Below are 17698 nucleotides of genomic sequence, written 5' to 3' on the forward strand. Positions count from 1 at the left end.
TTCCCTCCTGGAAGGGAAAGGGAAATCTCCAAGAGGCGGATAGAAAGTCGGCGGCTCCGTCTCCGCTGGCCGGGCGCCCCGCAGCCATTTCCGCGCCGGGAGGAAGCCGCCCGCCGCAGCCCCCGCCGCAAAACGGGGGCCCGTCACCCCCTTCAGCACTGGGTTATCTGGGGGGTGCTGGGGCGGCGGGAGGGAGGGAGGGATGGACGGAGGGATGAAGGGAGAGCAGGACGAATGGACTGATGGAGGGATGGATGGAGGGAGGGAGGGAGGGAGGGAGGGATGGGTGGGTGGATGAAGGGAGAGCGGGACAGATGGATTGACGGATGGACAGATGGATGGGTGGTATCAGGGGGTGTCTCCAGGGCAAGCAAGCCTGGAAGGCACCTCAAACGTACACACACTTCAGCCCACGTTGCCCTCCAGGCCGCCATTTCCACCCCCACCCCGAGTCCCCACTCTCGGACCAAACCAGAGCCGTGGGGAAGCCCCCCAGAAATCCCCAGGCGGGGGGGAAGAGCCCCGGCAGGCCCCCAGCCCCCCGCGCCGGGCGGGCTGGCCGACCCGCAGCCCCCTCCCGCCGCCTCTCGCTTTGCTTCGCGAAGACAAAGGACGGTCCCCGGGGAGGGAGGACGCCGGCTGCGCTGGCTCCCAAAATCAGGTAGCGGCAACGGGAGGGCAAACGCAGCCCCCCCCCGACGGAAGCTTCCCGAGGAACCCAGTAACGATCCCGCATCCTTTCCAAGCGGGAACAAAGGCCGAGGAGACAGGATAGCTCATCACGAGTAAATGAAGGATGTAAATAACAAATAGGGGGAAGATTTATTTAGAGCGGAGCCTCAGGAAGCGGCCGGGGCCGGGGAGGGAAATGGGAGAGGAGCCATTTGATGGCTCATCAAAATCCCGGGTTAGCGGGGGCCGTGTCCCTGCCCGGCACCCAAAACCCCCCCGTCCCAGCCCAAACGGTCCCCTGGGCTGTCCCCACATCAGCAGCTCCGCTCTGCGCCGCGGGGCTGAGTCACCCGGCGCTGGTCCTGCCCTCAGATAAGGGGAGAAAAGCCCGAAAATGGGATTTGGTGGGGCCAGGCGGCCGCCTGATGCAATCAGAGCCGCCGAGGGGGCTGGGGCAGGGGGGGCGCTTGGGGGGGCTGGTTTTGGGTGTTCAAACACCCCCATCCCGGCGGCTGCGATGCTCGGACGCGTTGGAGTGGGGATTTTTGCGTTTTCCAAAGTGTGTGTTGGGGAAGAGACCGGGGAGAGTCTGCCCTGGGCTTGAGCTGCCAGCGGGGGCCGGGGGGGTCGGGGGGCACCTGGGAGAGGACGTGGGCAGCTGCGGGGTACAGGGACCCCCCCCCATAGTGCACACACTCCCCACCCAACACCCCCTGCTCATGCACAGCCAGAACACAGACATACCCCCCTCCCGCCCCCCCCATGCTGCCCCCACCCCACATCCTGCCCCCACCCCACTCCCTCCCCTCCCCCCCGAAGGAACTGCACACACCCTGCTCCTTTTTAACCAAAATTCCTTTATTTATTTTTCACAAAATCCAAAGCCCTGCGGGTGCCGGGGGGAGCCGCCCTTGCCCGAGCTCCCCAGGGGCTCCTCCCAGGGTCTGCCCAGCCCCTGCCTCAGTTTCCCCTTCCTGCAAGCGGGGCCTTCCAGCGGGGGGGGATCCCCAAAGCAAGCCAGGCTCTGGGGCGAGGAGGAGGAGGAGGCGGCGGTGGGGGTCCCCCCGAGGAGACCAGCTCGGGGGCGCAGGGGGGTGGGTCGGGGGGGGGTGTTAGGCACGGAAGAGCGTCTCCTGGGTGGCGGGGTCCAGCTTGCCCCCCGGGGCCGGCCCCCCCTTGGCGCCGGGGGGGTGGCTGTGCCCCGAGGAGTAGCTGGCGGAGCGCTCGGTGCCGGGGCCGGGGGTCCGGCAGCAGAGGAGGGCGGCGCAGGCGCGGCGGAAGCGGGGGTCGAAGAAGGCGTAGAGGAAGGGGTTGAGGCAGCTGTTGATGTAGGCGACGCCGGTGCAGTAGGGGTGGAGGTTGTTGAGGAAGGCGTGGAGGCCGCAGGACCACGGCAGCACCTCCAGGTCCATCAGCACGTAGAGGGTCTTGACCAGGTGGAAGGGCAGCCAGCAGCCCCCGAAGGCGGCCACCAGCACGGTGATGATGGTGAGGAGGCGCTTGCGCTTGCGGGGCCCCTCGGCCCGCTCGCGGCGGAAGTGGCTGGCCACGGTGCGGGCGATGAAGAAGTAGCAGGTCAGCATGACGGCGAAGGGGGCCACGAAGCCCAGGGCGGTGGAGGAGAGCCCCAGCCCCACCTCCCAGGCGCCCTCCGTCCCCGGGGCGGCCAGGCCCCCGTAGTCCATGTAGCAGGTGACCTTGGCGTCCCCGCCGAGCGCGGGCCGCCCGCCGCAGCACCAGCGCGGGCAGGGCCAGCAGAGCGGCCAGCGCCCAGAGGGCCGCGGTGGCCAGCAGCCCGCTGACCCGCGAGCGCAGCTTGGCCGTGGCCAGCGGCCCGCACGATGGCCAGGTAGCGGTCGAAGCTCAGCCCGGTCAGGCAGAAGACGCTGGCATACATGTTGACGAAGACCAGGTAGCTGCTGACCTTGCAGGCGGCCGTGCCGAAGGGCCAGTGGTAGCCCAGCCAGGCGTAGGCGGCCCACAGCGGCAGCGTGGCCACGAAGGTGAGGTCGGCGGCGGCCAGGTTGGCGATGAAGGTGTCGGCCGAGCGCCGGCGGTCCCGGCCGCCGCGGAAGACGGTCCAGAGGACCAGCCCGTTGCCCGCCGTGCCCAGCAGGAAGACCAGCATGTAGATGGCGGGCAGCAGGGCCAGCGAGGGGCCCCACTCGGCGTACTCGCACTCGGTCTCGTTGTCCCCGTAGGCGTAGGCGTCCGTCGCCTCCTCCATGCCGCCGGGCTCCGCTCAGCTCAGCTCATCCCGGGCTGGCCCAGCTCCTCCGGCCCTCTGAGCCCGGCCCAACGGCTCCCACCGCGTTACCTCCCCTTCCTCCTCCTCCTCCGCCCTCCTCCTTGATGGGTCGGGCGGGATGGACGGACGGACGGACGGATGGACGGGGAGGGGGGCGGGGGAGCCCCCGTGGGAAATTTCACAGCTCCCCGCCCTCCATCTGGCTCCTTCCTGGGGGGTTTTACCCAGCTCTCACCCAAGTGTCAACGCGCCCGCCCCTGCCACAGCCCCGTCCCCCCCTGCCACAGCCCCGTCCCCCCGCCGCAGGACGGCGGCCTCCCGGGGGGCTCGGTGCCGCGGCGGGGGAGGCAGCCCCGGGGGCAGGGGGGCTCGAAGGCCGGGCGTGGACCCACCACCCGGCAAGCCCCGGCGCCCATCAGGGTGCCACACGCGGCGTTTCGCGTCGGGGTGCTGCGGGCTGGGGTCCGCGTTTCACCGCGGGGGGCTGCACGGGGTGCTGTGCTCAGGGGGGGCCGCGCCAGGCGTTTGGCACTCGGGGGTCTGCGTCTGGAGTTTGCCATTCGGCGTTTGGCACTCGGGGTTCAGCATCTGGCAAACAGCCACGGCACCAGGGGGGTCCCCAGCTGCCAGGGCCCTTTCTTGAGCGCGAGGTGCTGGGGAGACCCTGATGAGTTCAGCGAAACTCTGAGGAGGGGGAGCTCTGAAATTTACCCCCCCCAGCCCAGAAAAAGACCGTTTTAAGGCATCGCCAGGCAAAGGACCGGGCGGCGGCGGGGAGCCCTCGCTGCGTCCCGCTTCTGTGCAGCCTTCGCTGCCCGGTGAAGCAGCAACGCCCTCAGCTGAGCCAAGAACGAAGGAAAATCACCGCCACCCCCCAAAACAGCGCATCCGGAGGGAGCCGGGGCGGCGGGGACCGGGTGGGCCCGCCGGGGCTGAGCGCCCGTGGTCACCGCTTCGGGGCAAAGCGCGGCGGGAGCCGAGCGGGACTCTGCAAAAAGCCCGAAGAGCCGCGAGTCCCCCGGTGAAAGTGCAAGGAGGGGGCTGGGGCTGGGGCGAGGAGCCGGAGGAGCAGGGGGGCCTTTGGCTGTCGGAACAGGTAACTCTGGGGAGCGACGGGCTGCGGGGACGGCGAGGTAACGGAGGATGAGAGACCCCACAGCCCTGCCGGGACGGCGCAGGGCAGGGCAGGCAGGGGTTAACGCCCGCTCTCCAGGGCCACTGTCCCGGCGGGCCCTCCGGAATCGAAATAGAAAGCTGCTAAAAACTGCCGCGGAGATGTGACGGCTGCCGATTTCAGGGGAAACGCAAAGTTTGTTAACGAAGGGACGGACCCCCACACAATCCGAGCCTGATGAAGACGTTTACTGAAGCCTATTAGCTAATAAATGGAATAAAACAGGGAAATAAAAGAAATGCTAATTAGACCCTTGGTATCGCCAGAAACTGCTACAAAGGCAGATGTTCCAGCCCGGTAACGAAGATCACTATTAATAACGATCTCGCTATTTCTGTCTCCCGTGGGCAGCACAGAACAGGTAACCCTTTCCAGCCCCGCCGAGGCGATGCCGGGGGGCTGACGGGTCCCCAGTCACCCCCCACCGCCCGGCAGCGGGGTCGGCCCCACTCGGGCACAGTCCTCGGTGGCACCCCGGGGCCCCGGCGCGGTGCCCGGCTGCGGGCTGCAGACCCCAGGGTGGGCGGGTGGGGGCCGGGGCTGGGCCCCGAAGCGGTGGGGGGTTATCAGCAGCAGGACTGATAACGAACGCCGCTATCTGTGACGCTGTCAGGCAGCGGGAAGGCGGCCGGGGGTGCAGGGAGGGGGCTATGGGGGGCTCGGGGTGCCGAGCGTGGCAGCGAGGGGCTCTGCGAGGAGCGAGGGGCTGCCCTGGGGCTGCCACAGCCCCATCCCGGCCCTTCGCTCCGATCGCCCAGGGAATCGATCCCAGCGGCTCCAGGGGACGGCGGCGCAGCCGAGCCCGCGTCCGTCGCTGCGGGCCGCGCGCGGGGCAGCCCCGCGGGAGCAGCGTCCGGCGGAGGGAAGCGGCCGAGGTTCCGCCGCAGCTCCAGGACGCAGCCACGGGCTCGGGGCAAACAGGAGCCCTCAGAGCGGCTCGCGGCGCGAAGCTCTGCCGGGGAAACGCGGAGCCCACCATGCGCCCACCGGCCTCCCCGGCTCGGGTCCGCGCGACGCAGGCCAGGCCCAGCACACAGCCCAGCCCCGACCGCGGGGACGCTCCTCGCGGAGCGGTGACCGTCCCCCCAGCGTCCCCGGGCAGCCCCGCAGGGGTCAGGGCGCGGGGCCGAGCTCCAGCGCTGCCCGAGCCCCCTTTGCCCCTTAGCGAGGTGGGGTTTGGTGGCTTCCTCCGAAGCTGCGTGGCGTTACTCACATCCTACCCGGGAAGCAACAGCTCCGCGGCCGCGCCTCTCCGCTGGATCTCCCCCTTCCCGCCGGGCTCTGCCGGGAAAGAACGGCCTTGGGGTCCCCATGGGGGGGGCACGGCCGGGTCTTGGAGGGGCACGTGCCCGGAACACGGTGGCAGCACGGCGGCAGCTCCCGCAGCACCGTCCGTGGGGCACCCCCGGGTGTCGGGGTGCGGCCGGGGGCCGCCTGCGCGCCCGCAGCGAGCTCCTCCTGCTGGCAGTGTCCCCCCCCCGGGCTGAGACAAGAGCCGGGCCCCCGACCAACCGACCACGTTTTATTGTCCTGCCAACGCGGCACCGAAACCCGGAGCCGCCGCTCGCTGTCTGGAGGGCGATACGAGAGCGGGGGGTGAGGCGAGGGGAGGGGGCTCGCTGCCCACCCCCGGGACACAGGGACCGAGGGGACGGGAAGGGGACGCTGGGGGAGGCCCGGCGGCCGCGGAGGGGGACGGGGACCCTGCGAGCGTCGTACAAAGTGCATAGATGTGTGTGTGTGATCCGGGGGACAGCGGCCACCGGGCTCTGGGGACGCGCTGGCAGGAGAGCGAGCCTGGAAGAGACACAGCGGGGAGAGGGGGGTGAGCCTGGGGCTGACCCAGCCCGGGGGTCCCCCAGCCAGAGCCGGCAGGAGGGCACGGACCCTCCTGGCAGCACAGAGCCCAGGGACATGGGGACCCCCATCCGGTGCCGCAGGGCCCGTGCCACGGCCACCTCTGCCTGCACGTCCCCCTCAGCCCCCCGGACACGCAGCCCTGGCCAGGGAGCACAGGGGGGGCCCAGCTGCACCCTCCCCTGGCTCTGGAGGGTCCAGGGAGGGCCGTGTCCGTCCCCCCGCGTCCCCCAGCTCCCACACTCACCCCCTCAGGGTTTCTTCTTTTTCAGCTTCAGCGCTTGCAGCCAGTGGGGGGGGGAGGCGTCGGACCTGGGAGGTGTTGGCACAGCATCAGCACCAGCCCCCCCCCCCCCCCCCAGGAAAAACACCCCCGGGACCCAGACCCCAATCCCTGCTCCTCGGGGGGCTCAGCAGCAGGGTCAGGCAGGGAGGCAGGAAAACCCCACCCTCAGCACTGCTCCAAGCCCTCAACAGGGCACCAAAGCGGGTAACAGCCCCCCACACCCCCCACCCTTCAGCATCCTCCCTGTATCCACAGCACCGGCCTCCTCCACCCCCAAACCTGCACGCACGCCCCCCGAGCCCCCTTTCCCGCAGCCCCCGCCCCCCCAGCACTCACCCTGAGGACTTCTCCGGCTTCGGGGGCAGCGCCAGGGGTTTCCCACTCAAGCCGGGGATCTTGCAGGACTTGGAGCGCTGCACGTGGGGGTCCTTTGGGGGGGCTGCCTTGCTGTCCCCCGGCGGCGTGCCCTCCTCTGCCGAGCGGTTGCGGCCCCTCAGCTTGGCCTGGGCGCAGAGGAGCGCAGTCAGGCTGGCACGCGGTGCTCAGCCCCCTCCCCAACCCTCCTGGCGCCGCCTGCCTTTGGCCAGCCCCCTTGTCCGAGCCCTGCCTCAGTTTCCCCTCCCCTCGCTAAACTCTGCCTTCCACCTGGCTGGGAAGCGTCACCCCGCTCGCTCGGGGTCCGGCGGGCCTCACCTTGAGGGCAGACGTGCTGAGGCCGGGGAAGAGTGGCACCTTGACCCCCCTGCCCGACGGGGACCCTCGCACCCGACGGCTCTTGGGCTCTTCCGCTGACTCCTCGTCGGAGGACGCGGCCGGGCGGGCTGGCCGGGGCTCTGCGGGGAGGACACGGGGGACAGCGTCACCACGAGACACCTCTGCCGAGGACAGAGGGCCCCACAGCCCCTCTCCGGTTGTCCCAGTCCCCGGGCTCTCACCCGTGGAGTCCCGGAAGATCCAGCTGTCCTCCTCGGCGGAGGCCCCGGGGCGGAGGGCCGGCGCCCGGTGCCTGCGCTTGCGGCCCAGGCTGGCCTTGCTGCGGTACACGCTGCTGTCCAGGACCTCCGTGTCCTGCAGAGCCACAGGGACACGTCAGTGCCCAGCACCGGGGAGCCCTGGGACCCCCGCTCCGCCCGCCCAGCGCGCCCACGGACCCCCACAGAAGCACAGGGGGACCCTGAATCCGCAGCCTGTCCCTCGGGGGAGGCTAGGGCCAGAAGGTAAAGCCCCCATCCCCAGAGGTGGCCAGGAGCCCCAGGGCCCCCAGACAAGCGTCTCTGCGACAACCGGGCACCCCCAGGGCCGTACGAGGGGGCCTGGAAGCCCCCCCCTCCCCACCCACCTCCAGGAAGGTGAATTCCTGCCCGTCGTCCGCGGGTCCCTGGGGCTGAGGGGTGCCCAGGGAGCGCCGCTTCTCCTCCCAGCTGGGTGGTCTCTTCCCATCCGGGAGGTCCGAGGGGGCTGCTCCGCTCTCCGTGTCCGGCGGGGTCCCGCCGGCAGCCTCCGGCAGCAGAGCGCAGGCCCCGGGGCTCCGCGGGGCAGCGGCCGGCTCGGCTCGGTCCCTCTCCTCCTCGGCGGGGCTGGGCGGCTCGCGGCGGGGGGGCTCCGCAGCCAGAGCATCGCCCGGCGGCGGGCTGGGGTCCGAGAGACGGATGCTTCTGTGTGGAGAGACAAAACGGGACCCCGGAGTTCCTCCGGCTCCAGCTAACACAAGCCCTTCCCGTGCCCCCAGCCTCACCTCCCTCAGCCCCCCAGGGAAACTGAGGCACGGAGAGGGCCAAACACCGCTCCCGTGAAGTCAGGACAGGACCCGGGCGTGCAGGACTCTCCCCTCTCTCCCGGGATGTCACATCAAGGCGGGTGGCACCTCTGGGAAGCTCCCTCAAAGCCCCTTCCCACAGGCTGGGGCAGAGTTTGAGTCCGGGAAGGGCAAGGAGACTGCCAGACTCACAGGGGACGCGGGCCAACGCTCCCGCTTGGGGCAGAGGAAGGGGTCAGACCCCCCAGGAGGTGGCCAGCAGGACACCAGGTGACCGAGGGGCCCCGAGGGGCAGGAGGATGAGGAGGATCAGGGCCACCCGGGGTGCGGGAAGGCGCCGGCAGCCGGGAACCGCAGGGCTCCCGGGACAGGGGATCCCCGCTGCCCCACACAGCCTGACCAGGCTGGGGCCTTCCCGAGGCCTCTGGGGCTTTCCCTCCTCCTGGCATCCTCATTTTCAGGCAGCTTGAGGGAATTTATCATTTTGGGAATCCCCAGCTCCATAAGTTGGCCGCAATTGGGGTTCCCACACCCTGGCAAAGCGCCAAGGGCACACAGCTAACTCTGCCTCATTTCTGGGGGGCCAAGGGAAGACCAGCACCCCCCAAACTCTGCGCACGGCTTCCCACGTCAGAGGGAGACCAGCACAAGGAGCCCTAAAGGCATCATCCCCTCCTGGATCAGCTCAAGACAAAGCCGAAACCCGGTCCCTCAAAACGTTTCCGCTCCAGTTGCGGGACCGGAGGCCACGCAGGGAAACGAGGAGGCTGGGGAAGAGGAGCTCGGGCAGCCCCGGCCAGAGGCCGCAGGTCCCCCAGCTACGAGGGAGACACGGTCGGGAGCCAGCACGAGGCCCACGGCATCGGACGTCCCCGCTGCAGGACTCCGTGGGCACCCGAGGAGGACAGATCCTGCCCAGGGCCACGCTGCCCCCGCCAGCACCCTCCTTACCCGTCCGCCGAGCCGGCGTCATCCCCCGGGCTCCGCTCCCCGGCGCTGAAGTCCTGGCTGCGGGCCGCGCAGCGGGCGCTGAAGGCGCTTGCCCACTCCCGGCGCGTGGCCTCGGCGTCGCACGGCTCCGCGCTCCAGCCGGCTGCGTCGAGGTCCCGGCCCCAGCCCGGCTCTCCCACCTCGGGCGCCCGGGGCTGGGCAGAGCTGCGCGGGGCAGGCAGGCTGCCCTGGCCCCAGGCTGCCTGGCCCGGTCCAGCCCCGCCGGCATCATCCGAGCTGCCGAAGGAGAGATCCCTGTGCCAGCTTCCCCGGGGCTCCTGCGCGCGCCCGGAGCTCGTTCCACCAGCCCAAGACATGGAACCATCTGACGACGCTTCGGTGCCGGACGGGTCCAGCACCCGCTCTGTCCCAATGATGCCGAAGCGGTTGTGGCGCTCGGCTCCTCCAAGCACTTCAGCCCAGTCCCTGCTGTCGGTGACACCGCGCTCCCGCCGGTCAGCGCTGCCCCAGCCGGGCTCCTGCGCCGGCAGACCGGGGGCACGGGAGCCAGGCAAGTTGTCTTTCTCAGCACCAAAAGCACCCACCAGCTCGGTTTGGCCAATGCTGCCCTCACCAGCCCAGCTCAGCCGCCCAGAGCTAAACTCTCTTTCTTCCTTTCCAGTGTCCGCAGAGCCGTACTCGCCGGCCCAGGCTGGTCTGCTGGGGCTGAACTCCCTGTCCTGGGCCTCCTGGTCCCTGGTGCTGTGCTCATCATCCCAGGCTGATCTGCTGGGTTTGAACCCGCTCTCCTGGATTTCCAGCTCCCTGCTGCTGTATCCATCATCCCAGGCCGATCTGCTGGGTTTGAACCCGCTCTCCTGGATCTCCATCTCCCTGCTGCTGTATCCATCATCCCAGGCTGGTCTGCTGGGTTTGAATCCACTGTCCTGGGTCTCCAGCTCCCTGCTGCTGTATCCATCATCCCAGGCCGATCTGCTGGGTTTGAATCCACTGTCCTGGGTCTCCTGGTCCCTGGTGCTGTGCTCATCATCCCAGGCTGATCTGCTGGGTTTGAACCCGCTCTCCTGGGTCTCCATCTCTCTGCTGCTGTATCCATCATCCCAGGCTGGTCTGCTGGGTTTGAATCCACTGTCCTGGGTCTCCTGGTCCCTGGTGCTGTGCTCATCATCCCAGGCTGATCTGCTGGGTTTGAACCCGCTCTCCTGGGTCTCCATCTCTCTGCTGCTGTATCCATCATCCCAGGCTGGTCTGCTGGGTTTGAATCCACTGTCCTGGGTCTCCAGCTCCCTGCTGCTGTATCCATCATCCCAGGCCGATCTGCTGGGTTTGAATCCACTGTCCTGGGTCTCCTGGTCCCTGGTGCTGTGCTCATCATCCCAGGCTGATCTGCTGGGTTTGAACCCGCTCTCCTGGGTCTCCATCTCTCTGCTGCTGTGCTCATCATCCCAGGCCGATCTGCTGGGTTTGAATCTACTGTCCTGGGTCTCCTGGTCCCTGGTGCTGTGCTCATCATCCCAGGCTGATCTGCTGGGTTTGCACCCACTCTCCTGGGTCTCCATCTCTCTGCTGCTGTATCCATCATCCCAGGCTGGTCTGCTGGGTTTGAACCCGCTCCCCTGGGTCTCCAGCTCCCTGCTGCTGTGCTCATCATCCCAGGCCGATCTGCTGGGTTTGAACCTGCTCTCCTGGATCTCCATCTCTCTGCTGCTGTGCTCATCATCCCAGGCCGATCTGCTGGGTTTGAATCCACTGTCCTGGGTCTCCTGGTCCCTGCTGCTGTGCTCATCATCCCAGGCTGATCTGCTGGGTTTGAACCCGCTCTCCTGGGTCTCCATCTCTCTGCTGCTGTGCTCATCATCCCAGGCTGATCTGCTGGGTTTGAATCCACTGTCCTGGGTCTCCTGGTCCCTGCTGCTGTGCTCATCATCCCAGGCTGACCTGCTGGGTTTGAATCCACTGTCCTGGGTCTCCATCTCTCTGCTGCTGTGCTCATCATCCCAGGCTGATCTGCTGGGTTTGAATCCACTGTCCTGGGTCTCCTGGTCCCTGCTGCTGTGCTCATCATCCCAGGCTGATCTGCTGGGTTTGAACCCGCTCTCCTGGGTCTCCTGGTCCCTGGTGCTGTGCTCATCATCCCAGGCCGATCTGCTGGGTTTGAATCCACTGTCCTGGGTCTCCATCTCTCTGCTGCTGTGCTCATCATTCCAGGCTGATCTGCTGGGTTTGAACTCCGTGTCCTGGGTTTCCAGGTCCCTGGTGCTGTGGTCCTCATCCCAGGCTGATCTGGTGGGTTTGAACCCACTCTCCTGGGTCTCCATCTCTCTGCTGCTGTGCTCATCATCCCAGGCCGATCTGGTGGGTTTGAACTCCGTGTCCCGGGTCTCCAGGTCCCTGGTGCTGTGCTCATTATCCCAGGCCGATCTGCTGGGTTTGAACCCGCTCTCCTGGGTCTCCATCTCTCTGCTGCTGTGCTCATCATCCCAGGCCGATCTGGTGGGTTTGAACTCCGTGTCCCGGGTCTCCAGGTCCCTGGTGCTGTGCTCATTATCCCAGGCCGATCTGCTGGGTTTGAACCCACTGTCCTTGGTCTCCACATCCCCGGTGCTGTAGACTCTGGCTTCCGCTGGTCTGCTGGGGCTGAACTCCCTGTCCTGGCTCTCCATGTCCCTGCTGCAGTATCCACTATCCCAGGGCGGTCTGCTGGGGCTGAACTCCCGGTCCTGGCTCTCCATGTCTCGGGTGCTGTACTCAGCAGTCCAGGCTGGTCTGCTGGGGCTGAACTCCCTGTCCTGGCTCTCCATGTCCCTGGTGCTGTATCTGCTGTCCCAGGCCGGTCTGCTGGGGCTGAACTCCTTGTCCGGGGTCCCAGTATCCCCAGTGCTGGATCTGCCAGCCCAGCCCAGCGTAAAATCCTTGTCCTTGGTCTCAGCATCTCTGCTGCTGTACTTCTTGGCCCAGTCTGGGCTGAGCTCCCTGTCTTTCATCTCTGCCTCACTGGTGCCGAATTCACCCGCCCATGCAGGTGTGATCTCCCCACGCTGGCTCTCCGTGTCCCCAGAGCTGTACCTGCCAGCCCAGCTGGGCTGCCTGGAGCTCAGCTCCTCGTCCTGCTGCTGACCGTGCCCCACGCCGTAGCTGCTGCTGCTCCAGTCGGCCTTCCCAGAGCCCATCTCCCCGCTGCCCGCGCTGTCCAAGCCATAGCTCGTGCCCCACGTGGGTCTGCCAGCACCGAAGTCCTGATCCTGCAGGCAGCTTTCCCCTGCGCCGTGGGATTTGGACCAGTCGCTGCAGCCCACTCTTGTTTCGCCCAGCAGCTCCGTCCCTTTGTAATCGCTGTCCCAGTCTCTCCTGGCGGTGCCGAAGGGCCTGTCCTGCTGGTCCCCACCTCTGACGCTGCCGGCGCTGTCCCAGCTTGAGTTGGATCCGAATTCCCGGTCCCGCTCCGTCTCACCAGGCCAGTCTCTCTCCCTGGCTGCAGCCTCACAGGTCCAGTCGAAGGTGCTGGCCTGGTGAGGTCTGCCAACGCCGAATTCGCTGCACAGGTCCTTCCGCGACCAGCCGAGCAGGTCCTGGGGGAAGCAGAGAGTTGGGGGGGCAGAGGGGGTTAAAGGGGGCCGCAGTCCCGGGTCACGCAGCAGAGAAGAGAGCTGCAAAGGAAAAGAGAGGGAAGCACCCTCGGGTGCTCAGGGGACACAGCACACGCAGGGTCCCGTCCCCAGGGGAGGCCAGACCCTGCCGCCTGCCCTCCCCACCCTGCAGGGCCACCCACCCCCGGGCCAGAAGCTGCCACCCCCCGTGGGGTACCCACCACCGCCGTGCCCACCACAGCCCGGCCCCCCACGCCCCCTTACCTCGGGCCCAGCAGCCCGGGCCCCCGGCGATGCCAGCAGCTCGGTCAGCCAGCCCGGGGCGGTGGGGGGGTCGGGGCCCTGCGGGGAGCCCCCGGCCCGGCCCGGTCCGCCGGGGCCCTGCAGACCCATGGGGCAGCCCTCCGCTGGAGATGGACCCACGGGGGGGTCCCCGCTGTCGAGCCCGGGCTGGGCTGGGGTCTCGGGCTCCGCTGCCCCGTTGTCATCGTCGTCGTCGTCCTCCTCCTCCTCGGCTGAGCCCCCGGCCTCCCGCTGGGCCACAGGGCCCCCCGGACACGGCAGCCCCCCCGCCTCCCCACCGCCAGGGCCCTCGGGGCCCGACTCGCCCCCCGACCCCCGCGTGGGGAGCACCCACTCGAGAGAGCAGGAGAGGCTCCAGCTGGCCTCGCTGCCCAGGGTCAGCCCTGGTGGCGGGGGCTGCACCTCCCCGTCTGCAGAGTGCCCGAGCCCCACAGCCCCGGAGGGGGGAGTGGGGCTGCCATTGGGACCCTCGGGGGACTGCGGGGACATGGCAGGGTCATCTGGGCCCTCCGGGGAGCCTGGGGGGCGAGAGGCCTTGGCAGGTGGCTCCGGAGGGGGGCTGGGGGGTGCCGGCGGCTCAGTGGCAGCCTCGGGAGAGCCGGGGGGGCAGGTGACTCTGGGGGGCAGCTCGGGGGTGCTGGGGGGGCTGGCAGGGTCGGGGGATCCCTCCCCGGGAGTGTGGGGGGAGCCGGGGGAGCGGGAGACGCCAAGCTGGGGCTCGGCTGCAGAGGAGGGCGCACCCGGGGCCTGGATGGAGGCGGCCGAGACCTCAGCCAGGGGCCGAGCGGGGGATTCGGGGGAGCCGGGGGCCCGGGGGGGTGAGCCGGGGGCTGTGGGCTCTGGGGGGGCATCGGGAGAGCCGGGGGCCGAGGCGGAGGGCTCGGCGGGCTGGAAGGGCGCTCCCGGGGCCGGGCAGGCAGGGGGCCTTGGGGAGCCAGGGGGGCCGAGAGCACCCAGCTGGAGAGAGGAGAGCTGTGGAGAGAGCGGGGGGTGTCACGTCACTCCAGAGGAGCCCCCAGCTGCCACCCGCCCCCCAACCACAGTCCACCCAGCGAGGGTCCCTCCCGCCGGCACCCCCTCCCCGAAGCCGAGGCAGGAGGTGCCCCGGTTCCTGCCCACACCAGGCTGCTTCGGGGTGACTCAGCCCGGTGTCACCCCCAGCCCCGCTCCCGGCCGCCCGGGCAGCGCCCCGAGCCCCCCACTGCCACCCCCCCGTGCGCCCACCCTCCATCAGCGCGGAGACAGAGTGAGAGGAAGAGCTAGAGCAGGAGGAAGTCAAACCACCGCCAGCCCGGGCCCCCTGCCTGCCGCGGGGCTGGGCACCCCCCTGCCAGCGCCGTCGGGGTTAGTGTGTCCCCCCCCGCTGTCCCCGCACCCCGCCACCACCCCGAGCGCGGGGAGCGGGCAGGGGGCTGGCGGGGAGCCCGGCCGGGCCTGCCCTGCCGCATACCTGCCGGGTCACCGCAGCCCGGCCGGTGACTCACGGCTGCTCCGTGCCCACGCCTCGGCACCCAGCACCCCTCCCACCGCCCGGCTGCGCGCCCCGGCCCCCCGAGGAGAAAGGAGAGGCACGCACCCCGCAGAGAGGGAGCCCCGAGGAGACAGGAGAGCCCCGAAGGAGAGAGCCCAGGAGCGGAGCCGCCGCGGCACGGGACGGCGAGGCCAGGACTCACGTCAGGGGGGGACGGCGGCCTCCGGCGTCCGCGGGGGTCCCCGGCACAGCTCGGGCCGGCGGGGGGGCAGCTGCTGCCGGGAGAGATGGGGAAAGAGGGTCAATTCCCCTGCGCCCGCCTCGGCCACCGCCCGCCCGGGCACCTCCGGGCCCCAGCCCCTCGCGTGGCCGCAGGAGAACGGGCCCGGTGAACCACAGGAGGCCCCTCCGTCCCGCTGAGCCGTACCCAAAACCGGCACCGAGGGACCAGCAAGGGTTTTGACCGCAGAGAGGAGGGAGCAAAGCCAGCCGCCGTCCCCTTTCCGGAAAGTTTTCAGTCCTTCGGAGAGCAAGTTTCTCACACTCTGGTTTAAAATAGCCCCCGTCTCGCTCTCCCGGAGGTGCCCGGCTCTCGGGAGCGCGGCCCGGCGCTGGCTCTCACCCAGGACAGCCTGCAGCCCGGCGTCCCGCAGATCGCCCGGCTCCCTCCGCCCTGGCACGGCCCGCCAGCAAACAGCCAAGGTGGGGAGAACGGGAGCGCTCCCCCGGGAAGCACCCCGCTCCCCGTTATCCCCAGCCCGGGGGCGGCCCGGTGCGGGCGGCAGGCCGGCCGGCTGGCTCGCCTCCCAGCCCCCGGGGCCGCAGAGGCAGCTCCTCAACCGGGACAGCCCGTTCCTGCGGTCGGAGCCACCCGCCCGGCGCGGCGGCGGCGGCTCAGGGCGCTGCGCTTGGCAGAGCACCGCCGGCCAGACCTCAGCCCCGTTATTCCCGTCCCCGGATGGCTCGGAGCAACGTCCCCTGTCCCCGCAGCCGCTCTCCATCCCCCAGGGTCGGTCCCGGCCCTCACCTCGTCTCGGCAGTCGGGCGTCCGTCGTCCCCCGTCCCCAGCTCGCCCACTGCGGGCTGGGGCGTCTGGTGGGCTTCGGCGGGGGGGGCTCCGTCCGCCTCCCCGCTGGGACGCCTCCGGAAGGCGGTGAAGGTCTTGGAGCCAAAGCGAGAGGGCTCGGGGCAAAAGGGCGAGAGCCGGGCTCGGTCCGGGCTCCCTGGGCCCTCCCTGCTGTCCATTTTGGCCAGGATCTCCTCCACGGTGGTGCCGGGAAATCGCTCCGGTTTGGTCGCCACCGGCACCGGCGTCACCTTGAACGGAGCTGGGCCTTTGCGAGAGGGGGTCGGCGGGGCGGGGGGCACCTCCTCGCCGGGGCTTGACCCCGAGTCCTCAGTGGTTGCAACCGGAGGGGACGGGAGCCCCTTCCCGTTGGGGGTCTCGGGCGACTTGAGGGTGAAGGAGGGGCGCCTGAGGGGCCCCCCCGAGCCGCCCCCGCTGTAGGGCTGGGGCCCTGCCAGGCGGTTCATCTTCTCAGCCGAGGGCAGCTCCGGGCGGGGGTGCCGTGGCCCCGGCGCAGGCTGCGGCAGGGAGGGCTTGGTGGGCACCGCCGGCTTGGGCAGCACCCGGGGTTTGGGCCGGACCGGTGGCTTGGGGCGAGCGTTGCCTGTGGGAGAAGCAAGGAGAGGAGAAACGGCGAGCTGGAGGGGCACCGCGGCCGCGCCGCTCCCCGGGGAAGGCCAGCGGGGCACAGCAGGCCCAGGACAGGTCTCGGGCGCCCGCCTGGCATCCCAGGGGAGCTTTCCCAGCGCAGACCAGACCAGCAAACCCCCACCCCTGCTCGCTCCCACCGCGCGGCACAGACCTTTGTCAGGGACGCCGGCCTCCAGCCCGGCCCCGCCGGCGGCGCAGGGCAGGGCGGGGCGCAGGGGCTGCGGCTGGGAGGCCATGGGGAACCGGGGGCTCGGCGGACACGGCGCGGGGTCAGCCCCTGCGGAGAGAGGAAGGAGCGAGAGGCGTTTCAGGGAGCGGCAGGCCTCCTCCCGGCCCCGCGCCCAGCCCTGGCGTCCACCTGCGCGGCACCGGACAGCGTGCCGGGCCGCCACCGCGCCGCCAACCCCCTCCCGCCGGCACCACCCTTGGCACCCCGGCTGCGGGGCTCAACCGGGCACGCTGCGACCCCCCCCCCCCCCGCTGCCCGTACCCCCTCGTACCCCTCGGGAACTGCGGGCACCCCGGGCCGGCTCCGCACGCTGCGAGCCCCACAAAGACCCCGCGGTTCCTCACTCACCCGCAGCGGCCTGGCCCAGCACCCCCCTACACGTCACCCCCACCGACCGGTGCCAACCCCCCCCCCCCCCAACACCAGCCCCCAGTTTGCCCCAGTAACCGCCCATGCCCTCTCCCCCAGGCGCCGGCCCCTCGCTCCCTGCCGACCCCCGGCACCGCGCCGGCCCCGGGAGGGAGGGGTGGAGGGGGGGGGGCACCCCCCCGCCGCGCACCCTGCCCGCGGGGTGCCCCTCACCTTCCCCGCAGCAGCCTCATGTCCGGCGTGGGTCGGGGACACGGGGGGGGGGTCGCCGGGCGGGCAGCGGGGGGTGGGTTCCCCGCCCCACGGGCCTCACGCTGCCGCCACCGCCGCTCCCGTGACTCACCGGGGCTGCGGGGACAGGAAAAACCCGCTCGGTGCCTCCTCCCGGCCCTGCCCTGCCCTCCCCTCCCCGCCTCGCTCCCTCCTGCCCCGCCGGGGTCCGGACCCACCCCCCTCCCCACCGCTTCCACGGGGGGAACCGGCGGCTCGGCCGCCCCAACCCACATCTGGAAGCCATCGGGCCCGCTTCCCAGCCCCTTGGCAGCCCCGGGATGCGGGGGTGTCGTGCCTTTCCCCTCCCCCCCCAAGTCCTCCTCCGGTGGGGCCTACTCCCGTTACCCCGGCAACAAAGCCCCCACTCGAGTAGCTGGGTAGGCCGCAGCCGGCGGGCCTAGGCCCGTCGCCGTGGCAACGCAGCCCCCCGCTCGATTTTGGGGAAGGGGAGGCGGAGGGGAAGGTACCGGGCCCGTTGTGCCCGCCGGGGCCGAAGCCGCAGGGCCCCGCGGCTTCGGCCCCGGCGGGCACAACGGGCCCGGGGAAGCTCCCGGTTCCCCGTAGGCCCGGCCCGGCGGAACGACCCCCGCTCACCCGCTGCCGTCGCCGCCGCCGCTGCATATTCATGAGCGCGCGCCCGCCCCCACCCACCGCTTGGCCACGCCCCCCACCCCACCCCTCCTCCAACCAGCGAGAGCGGCGGGCCAGAGCGGCCCCCGGCGCCGCGTGGCCGGGCGGGCCGCCGAGAGGAAGGGCTAGAGAGGCGCCGGTAACGGCGGGGCGGGGGGGGGGCAGCTAGGCCTCG

General features: G+C 70.3%; 2 protein-coding genes across 2 annotated transcripts; both read right to left on the minus strand.

The window, feature by feature from the left end:
- Positions 1-1686: 1686 nt before the first annotated feature.
- On the minus strand, positions 1687-3336 carry APLNR (apelin receptor). Its single transcript, XM_075426055.1, is given in 3 exon segments — positions 1687-2390; positions 2392-2505; positions 2507-3336. Coding segments are annotated over 3 exon segments (1113 nt in total). The 5' UTR covers positions 2900-3336; the 3' UTR covers positions 1687-1784.
- Positions 3337-5803: 2467 nt separating this feature from the next.
- On the minus strand, positions 5804-17192 carry TNKS1BP1 (tankyrase 1 binding protein 1). Its single transcript, XM_075425757.1, is given in 14 exon segments — positions 5804-5891; positions 6199-6263; positions 6574-6740; positions 6931-7070; positions 7173-7305; positions 7577-7892; positions 8945-12513; positions 12796-13806; positions 14508-14580; positions 15333-15975; positions 16174-16299; positions 16834-16849; positions 16851-16968; positions 17125-17192. Coding segments are annotated over 12 exon segments (6258 nt in total). The 5' UTR covers positions 16854-16968; positions 17125-17192; the 3' UTR covers positions 5804-5891; positions 6199-6202.
- Between the last annotated feature and the right edge of the window lie 506 nt (positions 17193-17698).

This window comes from Opisthocomus hoazin, chromosome 7, assembly GCF_030867145.1.
Source record: "Opisthocomus hoazin isolate bOpiHoa1 chromosome 7, bOpiHoa1.hap1, whole genome shotgun sequence".
NCBI lineage: Eukaryota > Metazoa > Chordata > Aves > Opisthocomiformes > Opisthocomidae > Opisthocomus > Opisthocomus hoazin.